Source organism: Xyrauchen texanus, chromosome 7 (genome assembly GCF_025860055.1).
Source record: "Xyrauchen texanus isolate HMW12.3.18 chromosome 7, RBS_HiC_50CHRs, whole genome shotgun sequence".
Taxonomy (NCBI): domain Eukaryota; kingdom Metazoa; phylum Chordata; class Actinopteri; order Cypriniformes; family Catostomidae; genus Xyrauchen; species Xyrauchen texanus.
Window position 1 is genome coordinate 38597770 of NC_068282.1, and position 17364 is coordinate 38615133.

General features: G+C 37.1%; 2 protein-coding genes across 2 annotated transcripts; both read right to left on the reverse strand.

Annotated features, from left to right (window-relative positions):
• Nucleotides 1–1194: 1194 nt before the first annotated feature.
• On the reverse strand, nt 1195–2485 carry si:ch73-71c20.5 (DUF4748 domain-containing protein). Its single transcript, XM_052131033.1, has 3 exons — nt 2351–2485; nt 1472–1778; nt 1195–1362 (listed from the first exon to the last, which is right to left on the reverse strand). The coding sequence occupies exons 1-3, from the start codon at nt 2391–2393 to the stop codon at nt 1203–1205; spliced, it is 510 nt and encodes a 169-aa protein (XP_051986993.1). The 5' UTR covers nt 2394–2485; the 3' UTR covers nt 1195–1202.
• A 1608-nt stretch (nt 2486–4093) lies between these two features.
• Nucleotides 4094–14167, reverse strand: mcm6 (minichromosome maintenance complex component 6). The gene is made up of 16 exons (XM_052130883.1): nt 14020–14167; nt 13533–13679; nt 12372–12482; nt 11998–12247; nt 11364–11529; nt 11133–11278; nt 10563–10713; nt 8223–8364; nt 7879–8020; nt 7646–7753; nt 7314–7469; nt 7057–7185; nt 6613–6907; nt 4964–5149; nt 4697–4836; nt 4094–4591 (listed from the first exon to the last, which is right to left on the reverse strand). Exons 1-16 carry the CDS (start codon nt 14118–14120, stop codon nt 4469–4471), a joined length of 2493 nt encoding a protein of 830 aa, XP_051986843.1. The 5' UTR covers nt 14121–14167; the 3' UTR covers nt 4094–4468.
• Nucleotides 14168–17364: the final 3197 nt, after the last annotated feature.

Sequence of the window (17364 nt, forward strand, 5' to 3'; positions counted from 1 at the left end):
GTTTAGGGTCACTTATTCTTTACTTTTATTTTTTCACATTTTAGAATAATAGTAAAGTCATCACAACTATGGAATAATAGAAATGGTAATTATGTTGTCACTAAAAAAATAAATTATAAATACATCAAAACTGTTATATTTTAGCATCTTCAATGTGGCCACACTATGCCTAGATTTAGCAGAAATATACTCTTGGCATTTTCTCTACCAACTTCCTGGGATACTTTTTAAACAGTATTGAAGGAGTTCCCATCTATATGCTAAATTAATATGTTGGCACAATTATATTTTTGTCTACAAAACTTAAGCATATTCCTTCAGCTCAAAAGTTTAAGATCATGAGAAACATTTCAGGCAAGTGACCCTGAACTCTTGAACAGTAGTGTATATCTAGCATGATATTGATCAATTGGTATCAACTGATAAGGGATGAATATAATTTCCATTATTAAGAATCTTAAACTGTGTGCTTATTTTCTAAACATTTTCAGCAAACTTCTGTCTAAGGTATTTTCTGCTCTGTATATACAAGCTAACTACATTTCAGTTTATAATAAGTATTTTTTTTGTAGACATCTCTATATTTATATTAAAGTTAGATATTTTATTTATATCATCAATGAATGCTTAAATGCTTTGGGAAATACGTTTCTTGATGTGATATTCTTGATATGATGAATGTCATAGATTATTTGATGTCCAGTTGTGCCTTTTGTTTAGTCCCAAATACTTACATTATATACAGTCATACAAATGAGGATTATAATATATTAGAATCATTTAGCCGATTTGAGTTTTCTTGTTACTTGTGCCAAATCTTGGATTCTGATATGTACCATTATTATTTTGGGGATGGTCATATTAAAGAAGCAACACAGAGTATTACTTAATATTTCATGGATTTTAATATACTACATTGGCTGCTTATTTTGTTATGTATATTTATGTACAAGCACCCTCCAAACATGTTGACAAGATAACTATATCACTGCAGTTACATCAGTATGTGTTGAAGATCTAACAAACCCACACCAAACTTTTTGTAAATTACACATTCAACAATAAATAATCTTTCGATGTTGTTATTGTTCTCAATATATAGCTGAATGATTTTACTGTTTCCATGCAATCCAATGACAAGTGCTCAATGAGTGCATTCTGTAATTTGTAGAACAATAATCATTTCAAACAAGTAGATGTAATCACTGCATCCTGGTGGCTGGTTTATATCGGTCTCTCTCGTAATCTCCCTCATTGGACTGCTTCATTCTCTGTCTGATTTTCAGCTGTTTCAGTCGGTTCTTATCCACCTGTCTTTTTGCCAGAATAAAGCCAATGATTCCAGTGGGCAGGCCAATCATCCTAAAATAAAACACTGAAGTGTCAGTAGCTTGAATATTTCATTTATAATTTCAAGATTTCCAGTACTGGTTATATAGAGAACACAAAAAGCAATATAAGATGCTCTTACCATGCATATCCAATCTTCATCATTGGATTTTTTGCCTTTCTTTTAGGGATGTACTCAGGCTTGTTATCATCATCATCATCCTCCTCATCGTGGTCTTCTGTCTTTTGTTGGTCTGTCTTATTTTCAGGCTCTGTTACTTTTTGTGTGTTTGTTACTTTCTGATACTCTGTCTTGGTGATGGTTTGTAAGAGGTAATGCCTGCAGTGTATAGCTCTGCTGTGCAAAACATTCTCCTGCCAGAGATGGAAAACGCTTTGCTCAAAGGAAGATCCTATCCACAATGTCCTATTTGAGAGGTGACACAAACCTAAAACACAATTTTGAAAATGGTTTAAGAATTTTAAATCAAATTCAACTTAAATGTATTGTCTAGGTAGGTGCTTTCTTGCCATACCAACCTGCTGGACAAGTGACTTAAAGAGATTTTTTTTTTTACTCACTAGCCGGTTTTCGAGCATAATTAGTTGTCAAAAAAATTAAAATAATAATTAGGTTATGAGGTTTTGTGTTTAACCCACAAAACGGTATTGTATGGCTACAGAATACTTGGAATATGGCAAATGAGTTGTTTGCATTACTTTTTGGATACTTTAATGTTTGTGTGTGCAGTTTTATTACAAATGAGCTTAAATTCAGAGATTTTTGGCTTGTATTGTATGCATTATATCAGTTAACATTGTTACTGCATGAATCTCTTCTTACATTAATGAAATGACAGTAACGACGTAGTTTTTTTTTTTTTTTTAATTAGCGGAAGTGGTTAGAAAAAAAAAGATACTTTACTACTAAACACATCAGTGTCTAACCAGTTAATTGATACCCATACCATGATTAAAGAAACGAAATATTTGAAGGGGGGAAAAAACTGCTTTCATCTACCTTGTAAAACCGACCTCGTCAGATTCCTCCAGTGCGCAGCCATCTTTGTTGTGTAGGAAGATAGAGCGCGTTCACGAAGCACTATGACGCGCCATTTTAAGATACGTGCTCAAAGTCCTTTTCAAATGTCCGAGTCCGGCCACTCGGCGGCCATATATGTAATGCTCCGTGGAGACAGGCGGCATGGAATTAGCCTCCAGTTCCAATCTGCTTGAAAGGGGAAAGACCGAAACAACGAAATTACAACGAACATATTTCAAATCAACAGTAAATATGACAGCAATGGTTTCATTTCATGTGCTGCTTAACCTAAAATCACGCTAAAAATGGATAAACAGTCGATGCAAAACGGGACTTCCGTTTCTACATTCGCCATATTGGGTGTTCCAATTTCTCCCATTCGTTTTAATAGAAGTGGCGCTTCTCTGAATTCCAATCGAAAGTGATCACCCCCATGCCCTACTAAGTAGGGCCTACTTACTACAAAGGACAAAGCTCTTGATGTGGGCTCTATAAAGAGCATTGTTGTAAAGTTTGAATGTACACTCCACTAAAAATCTTGTAAAAGGGCCATTTGTGGAAAAAATACAATTTTCATACTTTTGTTTGGAATTAAATGCCGTTTGGAAAATGACCATAATCTGTACACGTGGTGGGTCTCGGGCTAAATTGCTATTACCTGTAAATTCAGCCACTGATCAGCCACAACATTAAAGGAGCAAAATGTAACATTGATATCAAGCGTTTAAAATGCCATTTTCAAGAAAAATGGGCAAGGTTAAGGAACTGACCGACTTTGACAAGGGCCAAATTGTGATGGTAAGATGACTTGGTCAGAGCATCCCCAAAACGGCAGGTCTTGTGGGGTGATCCCGGTGTGCAGTGGTTAGTACCTACCAAAGTGGTACAAGGGGGTGAACTGGCGACAGAGTCAGTTTGATGCTCTGGGCAATGTTCTGCTGGGACCTTGGGTCGTGGCATTCATGTGGAGGTTACTTTGACACGTACCACCTATAGATTGTTGCAGACCACAAACACCCCTTCGTGGCAACGGTATTCCCTGATGGCAGTGGCCTCTTTCAGCAGCATTATGCGCCCAGGCACACTGCACACATTGCTCAGGAATGGTTTGAGGAGCATGAGGTTCAAGGTGTTGACTTGGCCTCCAAATTCCCCAGATCTCAATCCGATTGAGCATCAAGATTTTAGGGGATGTGCTGTCCCAACAGGTCCGATCCATGGAGGCCACACCTCGCAAATTACAGTACTCAAAACTATCTACTAATGCCAGATATCACAGGACACCTTCAGAGATGTTGTGGAGTCCATGCCTCGATGGGTCAGAGCTGTTTTGGTGCCACGAAGGGGCCATACACGATATTCGGCAGGTGGTTTTAACGTTGCGACTAAACAAGTCTCTGGTTCAATACATTCATTATCAATAACACATGGCCGCATTTATCCATTTTCAAACTTTTACGAAACATTTTCTTAGTGTAGGCTATTAGTTTATCAACACATGCTATTCATGCTTGCTTTATTTTGTGTAATGTATGATTTGTAAAAAAAATCAATAACTGACCTGAAATCTATTTCAACAGTTCACAATTTGCCCTTACAATTTTGTATGTAAAATATCCACAAGATTAAAATAGTTTTTGTATAATAGATATAATCTATACTAGATTGTGTACAAACATCTTTAAGTAAAACCTGATATCGGTTAAACATTTGTGTTAATTTTAATGAATAGAACTTATTTTGACAAAGCATTTTATGCAGGTTTATTAATAACATCATAAAATATTCTAAAAACACTAGCACACTAAAAACAATAAACATATTTACAAAATGAATATTTTTGTTCAAGGTCACAGCTCCTTTTTAAAATGAAGTTGGATATAACCATCTTTAGGAAACAATTCAAACATAGAGGAAAATCAATCTCCATAGAAAAAGTAAAAAAGGCAATAATCAGCAAAGAAATTATTTACAGAGAAGTGACTGAAGAGGGCTGCTTAATTGACAAAACACCATCCCATTAAACATCCTTATCTTGAATGTAATAAACAGATGTACACTGTTTGTACAGCAGAGAATGTAGCATCAAAATATGGTCTAGTCATCAAACGTGTAATTTGGGTTGACCACAAGAGTAACATCTTCCTCCTGGGTTTCTGTTCCACTGGACTCAACAGAACCTTTCAGCCCAGACTGTGTCAGCTCAATCAGAATATAATCCTAATGAAGACAAAAATAAATATACATTTTATGCACTTTCTATACAACAAACAATTTAAACTTATACAGATTTATAATAGATACAATATATAAATGTTTCCTTACATAGTGAACCAGTCTGTGGATAACTTTCTCTATAATTGTCTTCTTATTGATGAGTTCCATTTCTGAATCAATCTCTGATTCGATTTCCTTCAGGTACCAATTCACTACTGCACTTTTTGTAAGTGCAGCCTCATCCTCAGCTAGGGGGAAAAATACATTGAAAATTAGTAATGTGCTTTTTGTTCAGCATACATAAACTGCATATTTGTTTCTATTGCATTCCTCCACTTGTGTTACTTTTTATCTGTTGTGTTTGTGAATGCTCACCTTCCTCTGAACGGCGCAGGTGTAGCACCAACAAGTTAGAAATCCGTTTGTACTCCGCAAACGACAGACGCATCGATGGTTTAGCACTTTCTCCATTGACCTCATGACTGTTAATACCGTTTGTGTGCTCATGACCATTTACTTCTCCATTCACAGCTCCGATCACACCGTTTGGTACATCATGTCCTAAAAAAAAGCAAGAAAACAGATAAATGTGTTTAGAGTATGGTTAAAAAAAGTTTAATTGAATTAATTACATGATATGCCGATTCATTAATTGCAAGTATTTACATACTGTATATCCATATTTGCAGAGATAGCCCCAAATAATACAAATAATCATATTAAAATAATTATAAATATATACAGTATATACAGACACTGATCAGCCACAACATTAAAACCACCTGCCTAATATTGTGTAGGTCTCCCTCGTGTCACCAAAACAGCACCAACCCACATCTCAGAATAGCATTCTGAGATGCTATTCTTCTCACCACAATTGTACAGAGCGGTTATCTGAGTTACCGTAGACTTTGTCAGTTCGAACCAGTTTGACCATTCTCTGTTGACCTCTCTCATCAACATTTCCATCTGCAGAAATGCCACTCACTGGATGTTTTTGGCACCATTCTGAGTAAATTCTAGAGACTGTTGTATGTGAAAATCCCAGGAGATCAGCAGTTAGAGAAATACCAGCCAGTCTGGCACCAACTAGTGGCAACACATCGCATGCGTTTCAAACAACACTTCCATTAGCCGGTAAACAGCGAACGCTTCCATGTAGTAAAAACCTTTAAGTGTTCCATTTGGGATGATACTACATTTTAAACATCCGTAAACTACATGGCTGAGTGCACATTTTAAACAGTAAGTGCATTGTGTATAGTACGCAGGGCTTTACCTTAACATACGACCCACGTGGGTAGAAATCGGCAGTGGCGGGTAACTACATCACACTTACTAGCCACTTTGGCGGGTGACATTTTCAGGGCAATTGTGTGAAAATCAGTTGAAAATCAGCTTCCCTCATTATCCGATATCAGCTTCCATCATTCTCCATGCATTCTCATTATGCGCACTCCAGAGGTAGGATGGAGCAGAGTTGATCACATGCTGGATTCAACCAGGCTTCCCTCGATATTGCGGCACAGATCACAAAACTTATGCAACCCATTATACATTTTACACAGGTTTTTCTACATTAGAGCCCTTTGAAGGAAGTCAAACATCCAAAATGGCTTGAAAGCATTGAAATAAAACAACACTGATGAGGAAAAGGGGAAACAACACTGTGGCATGTAACAGCATAAATAGATTTTCAATCTACACTTCATCACCCTTAATAACTGGTATTAGGAGAGAAATGTTACAGATTTCTATTAAATCTGTAGCCTTTATCACTTTTTATGTGGGTGAAGGATTTTGGTTATTAAAAAAAGATGATAAGTGGCTAATGACTTTGGAAAACCACTAACCACAGTGGCCAGTGAATAAAAAAGCTAATGTAAAGCCCTGATAGCATGTCATTTTGGACACAGCTCTAATTTTTAGGCATGTTGTGCTGAGTAGAATTGTCCATTATTTTTAAACAAAAATCTGAATGAAGTGTTTTAAGAAAAGTGTCCATGAATAGAAGATGATGCTACCATTCATGGGATTGTTGCCTTCCCCCTCCATGGCCTCCTCTTCCTCCTGATCCAGGTTTATGTCAGGAGTCTCGACCCGAATAATAGACTTGTTCAGAAGCCTGAAAGCCTCCTTGACATGCTTTGGCTGAACCTCATCGCAGCAGTGCATCCTGGCCATGCTCTCAGAGAGACGAATCAAGCTTTCCAACTGGCGGACTGTGATCCTCCAGGCCGATTTAGTGATTCCAGAGCCGTCCCTCTGTCTCAAATGCTTGTATTGCTCCACAATGAATTCCTCAGACTCCTTTGAGATCTGACACCACACACAGAGTCATACAGTTCATGAAATATCAACATAAGTTACCAACTACATCTAATATGTTTGGATAACCTCCCAGGCTATTTAACATTTTAAATTTGCCTATTCTCAATTTCATGTGTTTTGATGGGCTTTCTTGTCACCTTTGGTTTGAACTGGCGGGCAAAGAGCAAATATCTGCGAATCTCATCCAGACTGTACATGCGGTCAACAGAACTCTCAATCCTGGAATGGAGGTCCACTATACGCCTGGCAATGGCATAATCAGTGACCTAAGGAGAGAGGCAGTTGTTACATTACCAACAATGCATCCATACACATTACTATCTGTTCAGAAAACTGCTTTCAAAGGTAAAGAGGAGTATAATTTATACCAGGTACATGGTATACACATGCATACCTCATTACAGTCATCCACCAGGATGAAGAAGAGATCGAAACGGGACATGATGGGTGCAGACAGGTTGACATTCTGTTTGAGTGATTTGGAGCGGTCGTAGCGTCCACCTACTGGGTTCGCCGCAGCCAAGATGGATGTGCGAGCATTCAGAGTGGCCTACAATTTGAAAAAAAAATACAAATTTCCAACAAGAATAAATGAACATTGCTACTGACAATATCACATTTCATTTCATCCAAACTGCTATTGGAAAAATCAGAAATATTCAAGATTAAAGGGTCTAATGCCTGTCAAGCATAACTAGATTTTGGATTTTAATCTTAAACACTTACCTTGACACCTGCTTTGGTGATGGAGATTGTCTGTTGTTCCATAGCCTCGTGGATGGCAACCTGGTCTCTCGTTTCCATCTTATCAAACTCATCAATGCAGCAAACACCCTAAGGACCACAATAAGAAGTCAACTCTTCAACTCCAAACTAACATTCTAAACATTCTCGTATGCATAAGTGCTTCACAGAAATGAACTATTTATGAAAGTCATCATGTTGTGCATTTAACTCACATTGTCAGCCAGCATCAGCGCTCCAGCCTCAATGACAAACTCGTGCGATTCCTCGTCTCTCACCACAGCAGCTGTGAGACCAGCCGCACTGGAGGCTTTACCGCTGGTGTACACCGCCCGTGGACTGAACTCCTCAACGTGCCTGAAATATCAACCAAACCATGAGAACTAATGGATTTAATCATTTTTGTACATCTTTCAGATAAAAACATTCTTTATAATAATTTTGTTTATGATTAAAACTCCAATAATACTGTCTGAGTTTGCTATCAAAATGCAAAAGTGTAGGGTATGAATATTATATTTAACCTGTAAATACATTAAGAAACAAATAAAACTCTCACTTGAGGAACTGGCTCTTGGCTGTGCTGGGGTCTCCTACGACACAGACGTTGATGTCTCCTCTCAGAGACGTGCCCTCCATGGTGGTTTTAGGAACACCTCCAAACAGCATGAGCAGTATTCCCCGCTTGACCTCATCATTGCCTGAGACAAAAGATCATTTTCTGTTAGATTATCATGAAACTTTATAAGAAAGAATGTTGTCATACAGTATAAGAATGTCATCTTGATAGATCATGTGGAATGGATTATGTATATAAAATTATGCAACATTGTAAATAACATGGTTATCTTAATGCACTTTATTTGTTATATTAAATCATGTCATGTTAAAAACAATGTAAACTTATATGTTTGTTATGACATATTATTACATTGGTACATATTATTTGTATCAATAAATATCATTCTTGTTTTTATTTTGTGATAAATTGTTTTCTTTTAGTGAAATACAGTGAAAATGCATTCTATAACTTTTCCAGGCCTTTGTGATTACTGGAGGCTTACCTGGAGCTTTACAAACAATCTTAATTCAGACTTATTTGCAAATGAATCTAGAGCAATTTATGAACCATTTTGAGTAATTCTTTGAAAAGAACTAACTCAAAAGAATGATTAATTGACAAATGAGACTTCACTATGGTTTTACTCTACACAAGTTTTACCCTATACTAGAGTAATTTTAAGTTCATGAAATTTTAGGGTAGAGAAAAACTAGAAAAACCTATATACTGTATTCTCTACAAAAATTCCACGACTGTTAATAGTGCCATGGTAGTAATACCAAGGTTTTTCCAGACATGTTCTGTGGTAGTACAACAGTATTCTTTGAAATACCATTATATATACATAAATCATGGCATGTCATGTTATCTGACACCATAGTACTAGAGATCTGCACCCCAACCTGTGCCTTGACGGGACCTGAGAAACTGCTGGGTTTTGGATCAGTTTTTGATGAATGATTTTGGGTTTGGTTCAGGTTTGTATTTAATGGAAAAATAAACAGGCCTACTGTAACAAGGTTCAAAATGGTAAAGGAGGAGGCAGGAACTGGCTGAACCATCAAAATAATGGTTTAATGAAAACTGAATCAAAAAGACACAGACCACAAAAGCACACACTTGCAGCTGCGTGTGGCTCTCTCCCGACCTGCCACATTCCGCTTCACTTATTCCTCTCCTTGGCTGATTAGCCCAATGGGGGCCGGGCGTGCGTTGTCATATTTGTGGAGTGCTCCTATATTAATCGCTTTATTTGGCATGTAAATGCATTAATCACATTTCTTCCACTCTGACCAAAGTGTGCCTGCACCAGCAGGGCTCAACTCTAAGGATTTTTATACTGGTCCGGTTGGGCCAGTGCTTCAGATTTTTACTGGCCCTGGCAACATTTTCACTGGCCCAAACACAAAAATGCCAAATAGCTGTTTTTACCATCATGGCTTTAAAAAATACGTCTGAAGATAAATACTTTTTACATATCTTATGTTTTTAATACAATGTCCCCCAGGGGCCTGGGTAGCTCTGCGAGTAAAGACGCTGATTATCACCTCTGGAGTTGCGAGAATCCAGGGCGTGATGAGTGACTCCAGCCAGATCTCCTAAGCAACCAAATTGGCCCAGTTGCTAGGGTGAGTAGAGTCACATTGGGTTAACCTCCTCGTGGTCACTATAATGTGTGGTTCTCACTCTCTGTGGGGTGCATGGTGAGTTGTGTGCAGAGAATAGCGTGAGCCTCCATGCGAGCTAAGCCACGTGATAAGATGTGCTGATTGACGGTCTCAGACACAGAGGCAACTGAGGTTCGTCCTACGCCACTCCAATTGAGGTGAGTTACTACGCCACCACGAGAACTTAAGAGTGCATTGGGAATTCCAAATTGGGGAGAAGCATGTAAACGAGATTGAAGTGGTTGGCACAAATCATGTAAACATCTTAATCTAATTGTTCCTTATACTCTGATTATTACAGTGTATTGGTGTACAAGTAAATGTAGCCATTGCTTCACATTATTCCAGATTGTTCTGCACTAAGCAAAGTTTCATCACTTTATATCCAGTAAGTCAATGCTTTATTTCCTTCATAAACCATAAAATGTGGTTTCCCGTATATAAAAGGTACCACCACAGTACTTTTTGTAAGAGAAACCATATTGATATTATATTATTGGCTATGTGGAATGAATTACATAACTTAAATCATCCCCTTCCTCACCTTTGAAAGTATTTTTTACTATGTTTGTGTAATTCACTAAGATATATAAGATTATATGAAAATATGTGAATCTCTGTAAGCTTTTACACAACTGAGAATACGTTGTTGCTGTTAATAGAGACTGACCATGAATGGTAGGAAAGAGGCTGGTGCAGAGGTTGTGGTAGAGGTTCTTATCTTGGCTCATCTCGAATACCTTCTCCCATTCCTGTACCGACATCTGGTTCTTAATACTCTCTGCCGTCTGCTCCTCGTCCCGGATCTCCTTACCACCAAACTACAAACAGAGACAGTCCATTTCTTAAAATCAGAATTAGGGTTCTATAAAACTTTCACTTTATATTTGCAACGATTTTATTTGCAATGTGAAATTTAACAAAATCACGTATATTGCAGCAAATAAAATGGGGGTGGGGGGGTGGTTTAGTTGGAAGAAAATGGGGGGGGGGGGTGTTATGTTATCAGTGTATTATAAAGTGTATTTTACATTAACATGTATCATTTTTAATCTCATTGGCTATAATGCCTGTTTGGTGTAAATGATTAAAGAAAATGCTCTTTTGAGCCATTTCTGAACAAATAGATAAATATTGAAATATATATAGATTATGGTCAAAAGTTGAGCAATTTTTTTTAGCTCTACAGAAAATGCTTTTTACGAGACCTGCATTCAGACAGCTTGACCTGATCTCTTACTCTGGGATTGGTTGGGGCTACGTGGCATGCCAAGAAGGCAAGTCTGTAGGAGAGTTCTCTGATACCCAGTGCTTTGAGTCCACGCACACCCTCGTTCTCATAACCCTGTGTCGCAGCTGTACGAGAACTGGTCTCAGTGCGCACACCTGAAACAAACATATTTACTTGGTAAACAGACTCAAAACCACTCTATAATCATCAGTGATGTCTGATTTCATGACAGGTGTATACCTGGCGTGGCCAGCTGAGATACATCAGGCACAACGATGAGGGAACCAATAAAGTCGCATTTATCACCAGCCTGTGCTGACTCCACAGCCTCCGCCCGCAAAATCACCTCCATACTACGTGGAATTGAGCCCCGAGGCAGCTCCGCTTGTGTTTCCTGGATACGTACCTGATGTAAATGCAGAGAGAGTTATCAGAATAATTTAGAACACATATTCTTTGGGCTGCAACACCGAATCAATTAAATATCATAATCGCCAATGAGTTTCATTGCTACTTTTACAAACAGTAGGTTTGTTTTTGTTGTTGATGTGATTACGTAAAAAGTTACATTTAATTGATATTATACTATTATGCTTTAAACCATTTTTAGCACACAATGTATTGCATAAAATCATGATGTGGAGATGCCCAAAAACATATTTATTTAAAAAATGTTCCCCAATAAAATAAAGAAATCCAATGAATATCCAACATATAAATCTAATTTGTTTTTCTAACCCTACTTAATATGTGGAATAAGAATCAGCAAATTATACTGAGCCAAAGACACTGTACAAGCTTTAGGATTTTCATTGTTTTAAATTAAAAATCAAATTAAAAAACTATTTTGTTTGTTATTTTTTACAAATCATACCTTCTGGAAGTCAATGAATTTGGACTTGTTTGTATCAAGGAGGAAACGTCTGCGGTTGTTGCAGACAGGGTTGCGACAGATGCTCGGCTGAGTGTATTTAAACTGCTGCTCCACATCCTTTATCACTCCCTGACAGTCCAGACACAGGAACGTCCCGCTCACCAGCTCAGGGTGAACAGGGTGAGTACGGACAACCTGACCACTGATCCGCACCAATGAGCCGACCTTCACCGTGGTCAACTCACGGATCCTGCAGGTAACCAGAACAAAAACAAACATTTGTAAGAGAGGTGTGTGTTTAAAACGTCAATATTTCTAATAAATTTTTAACACTTCAGTGTCTTGTCAGTCATCTGTGTTTTAATTATCTTTACTTGTGTCTGGCTGGCAGATCCTGGAAAGCAACATAGAATTCCTTGGAGGAGGGGATTTTCCCATGATCCCTAGCAAAGTTACGCACAGCACGGCACAGGTAGGGGTAAAATCTAAAAGATAAAGTTTTACTTAGTGCAGGTAAAAACTGTATATTATCAATATCATTATGATAATATGTTCATAAGTGCATAATTCTGTAGAGACTTTCTCACCGCCATAGCACTTTGTAATTTTCATGGTAATTGCCATTTTCCCCATGAAATACCATGATAAATATATGTACGATTCGACTGGTCATGTGATTCTAACGTGGCAGCCCCCATGAGGGGACCCACTCCATGTAGAATAAAACAGCTTTTATATGGTTATGATATTACACACATTAATTTTTAAAAACTGCACACCTGAGATAATACAAATATCTCATGAAAAGATCCATAATAGTAAATAGTAAATTTTTTTTTATTTGTCTTCTTGGACTTACACTGACACCTAACGGCGGGGATGCAGCATCATTCAAACAATGGTTTTGAGTTACAGATGCCATTGTTGACATTTACTATTCACAGTCAGCCATGATTCATTTAATCCATGAGTGAAAGTGTCCAAAAACAGAGTGGTTAATGAGATTAAGCGAATAGTACTCGACTGGTCTAGTGATTCCCCCAGCCACTTGGGGTTGCATAAGGAAGGGCATCTGGCATAAAAACTGTACCAAGTCAAATATGTGGTGACCACTAATTAAAGAAGAAGATTTAACTGGTCATGTGATTCTAACATGGCAGCCACCATGAGAGGACCCTCTCCATGTAAAATAAAACAGCTTTTATAAGGTTACTGATATGACTGGATTCCTCATCTCATGTGAAGTGTCATGATTGTTGTAAATATGTTTAAAAATGACTATTTATTTATTTTGGAGTAAAACTTTTTTTAATAAGGAAAAAAATGACTGAGTGCACCTTTAAGTATCACAGGAACTGATGCTATAAAAAACTCGCAATAAATCATTAGTGTCCAAATGACATATGTTGCAAAGTTTAATTAATTACTAAAATGAATATACTATAGTAACAACATATTTTTAGAAGCAGATCTACAAAAGTATTATACATTCAGTACATATGTTATTACATGGTTACATGAACAATATAAATCACCTGTAGAATTCCTCCTGGACGGCGGTTGCCAATTCTTGATTAAATCCCTCCAGGTCGGTAAAACTGACCACGAGTGTGTTCCTCTCGGGTCGGATCAACTCCTCTGCGTCCCGCAGGTATTTTACCTCTCCATCACTATTCTGGAATCTGCCAAACGATTCGCTCGCGAATTAGTGCAAATGCCGATTACAACTACAAAGGAAAGCAGATATACATGCAAAATATCCTATCGGACATTCGTGATTAAATACATGTTCACGTGCTCGAATCTATTTCGATTATGTCCATTATCATAATATATCATATATATATATATATATATATATATATATATATATATATATATATATATATATATATATATATATATATAAACAATACGATTGAAAACAATAAGCTTGTAATGATTATCGGAGTCAGATTTACTTGGGTTATTGTCGTGTAACGGTTGATTCTTAAAACAATAAGATACACAGCATTTACTCACTCTTCCAAAAAAGCCTGGAATAATTTTTGGCATTTTTCCGCCAGTTCGTCTTTAATCATCTGACCAGCCTGCTGATCCACTCCGGGTTGCATAAGGTCCATTTTAATAATCGATTGCTATTACAAAGTTATAACAACAAGGTATTTCTCGTGTGGCCTGGCACACTAAGTTCCACTGGTCTTTGCAGAAGTTTTCGCGCGAAATGTTGTACCATGTGATTATTTTCGCGCCACTGGCAACCAATCAGATTGTTGTGTCTCTATGCTGAGCCTACAGTTGGACTAAAGTGACCAATCATTTTCGAGCGTTCTGTACAGGGGCGTGGAATCACGTTGAGGTTGGTTGTTGGATAGTTTCAGAGAATGTTTAGCAGAGATGGGCCACTTCTATTAAAATTATGGGAAAATTGGTAACGATCAACGGATGTAGAAAGAAAGTCCCGCCCTACAGTTAAAGAACCAATCACCTTTTAGATACAGACATCGCCTGTCAAACAACCCGAGAACGCGCACGCGCATTAGCTGTACAAACCGGAACAATTGAGGATTTTTAGCATTATCTGAAGTAAATAAGCACAATTTATGTTTTCATCGCTGTCAGATTTTATTGTTGATTTTAAATAAATTCTTTGATCGTAATATTGACAAATCGTTCAGGAGATGTCGTGTTTCTCCATTAAATTAGATAGGAGTTGCACTGACACGACTAGAAATAGCATACAGCGAGCGTTCCAAAGATGGCCGCCGGGGGACTGACATGATGACTTTGATAGATTCACAAATTGTTTCATATTGAAATAGAATAAGTGGTAAGAAAGGCAATTATTAGTTATTAATCAGAGTTTGTCCAAAACGTGACTGACTTAACAGCCCAAAAGTTGTCTAATTTGTCAAGTACTATGGCTCTTATAAGAATTCTGATATTTATACACTTTTACTCAGCTGTCTCTACTTGTTTCTTCTTCTTCTTCTTATCGTTTATATATTTTTCTTTACTAAGAAATTATTCGACTTTATTCATCATATTCTTTTTTATATAATGGCCGTAGATCGAGCTCTGTCAATTGCCGTTTGTTAGCAATAGATGGCGCTGTTTGTATGTTTTATGCAAAGCGTGATCATCATTACTGCGAGGGTGACGTTATGTCAAAACATGCAAGTGTAATGAATAATGGGCCACCCTGTGCACAAGTGGGCCAGCAACATTTCCTACCACTTGATATCTGCCCCAAGACAGTATCCTGAAGTTGTTTCTAAAAGTACTTGATATATGTTTTGCTCACACAACAATTAAATTCCCTGGGGAACCTGTGTTAAAACAGGCAGCAATTAATAATAATAAACAAAATTAAAGGTGCACTCAGGTAACATTTTTGTTTTTGTCATTTTGGACTTAAAGTGACAACTAGCGGTGTGGTAGTTAGTCTATGAGTGAAAGTGCCCAGTAATAGGAAGGTTACTGAGATTAAGCTATAAGTATATGAGTTGTCATGTGCCCCATGAGGGCGACCCTCTACATGTAGGATAATGTATTCATAAGGTTGCTGATATGACTAGAGTCTTCATCTCATGTAAGTTGTCATGATTTTATACATATGTTTCAAAATTACTATTAATTTCTTTAGGAGTAAAGCATTTTTAATGAGCAAAAATTACTGATTGTACCTTTAATAACGAATCAGTTGACACATATGATATAATGACTAAGAGATCAATAGTTCACGAACATTAAAACATTTATAAATCTGAAAATATATTAGTTGATGTTTAAATGACATTGCTAAAAAATTATATTAGTCAACAACCTCTTTGTTGTCATTGTACAGATACAACAATATTATTTTACTGATGTTAAGTTAAACTAATTAATTTAACTAGTTTATCTCATTAACTGATTAACTACTTAAAAAATCATTAACTAATGGTTTGATAAGCATTCTGTAATGTGACAATGTTTGTTAATTTCATTAATAATTTTTTTTTTCTTCAGATTATTAAATATGAAATATAATTGGATAAATATTATAGCTATTATACTATTTTTAACCAATTAATAAATGTTATTGACAAGTTTAATTAATCAGATATGTGTGGCTTTAGGACTTTGCGGACAGAAAACAATATTTGTAGCAGGTTAGTTCTCTAGAAGAGGTTGTTTGGTTAGGAAGAAAACCACACTTGCTGGTTGAATAATGACAAGTTAATATTTCTATGGTATGTATGAATGTGTCTGAGAGTTTTTAGGATCTGTTCGGCGTATACTGATTGTGGTCTCTAGTAGACATGTTTTGTTCTTGTGGTTTCCCTCGTGGCGGTTGATTTTACCCAGTGGCGGCATTTTTAGATTTCTTGCTCACACTTGTATTGGTAGGTACAATGAAGACATGCAGAAGTCCAAGTCCATGCCTCACTCAGCATCTCAATTTATTCTTATATACAGTATGTTTAATACAGAAGTTGGACACCCTATTTCTCTTTGATTGTGTTTTAATATGGGAGCATATGGATCTCTACGCATGTCATTGTGTGGTGTTGGAATGTGTGTTTGAAACCCAAATGTGGGTTTTTAGCAATCAGTGGAATCATTTGCAGGACAGGTAGCTCAGTAAATAAAATAATAAATATAGTCCAATACAGTGCCTGAATCACCACACACCAGAGTCAGTTTTAGTGTTACAGTTTTTAGTGTTAGTCTAGACGGTTTTGCCTAGAAGGCGTCATCATATCATCATGTTTCATAACATTTGGCAGAGCAGTATGCTTTCTTGCATACATGCAGTTGCCTGGGTGATCAGAAGATATTGCATTAGACAGGAGATTTATGTCTTTCACAGTTCTGCACACAACACCGTCACAATAGCATAACTGTCAAAAAACAGATACTATCTTCCTGGAGTGAGAACAAGTATTTGTCAAGGTTTCTAAGGCTTAAAGAGAGATCCGACAGATAAAAGTTTGGTTGTTGTTTTCTGGGTGGTGGTGCAAGCTTGATCATGTGTTGGCACCCTGAGTTGTACAAATTAAACTTGTTTTCTGAGAGCTGCATGGTTGTAAGTCACAATAAAGGGACTGCATTTGTGACATTCAGCATGCAGTGTCTGCATAATGAGTAGCCTATCATTTTCACTTTTAGTTTTTAGTTTATAAAGAACTTTGTCGATTGTCGGTCATACACACATAAATAGAGCACAGCTTTCAGTTACCTCTAAAAGAAGAGAGAGAGAGTGAAAGAGAGCAGAGTACAGATGTCAGAGGTCAAAGGTCATCAAGAAAAGGTCACAGGAGCACTAAGAGCTCAGAGAGCCGTCTGGGGTCAAACAAAGTCTTTCGTTTAAAGTTTCCAAAG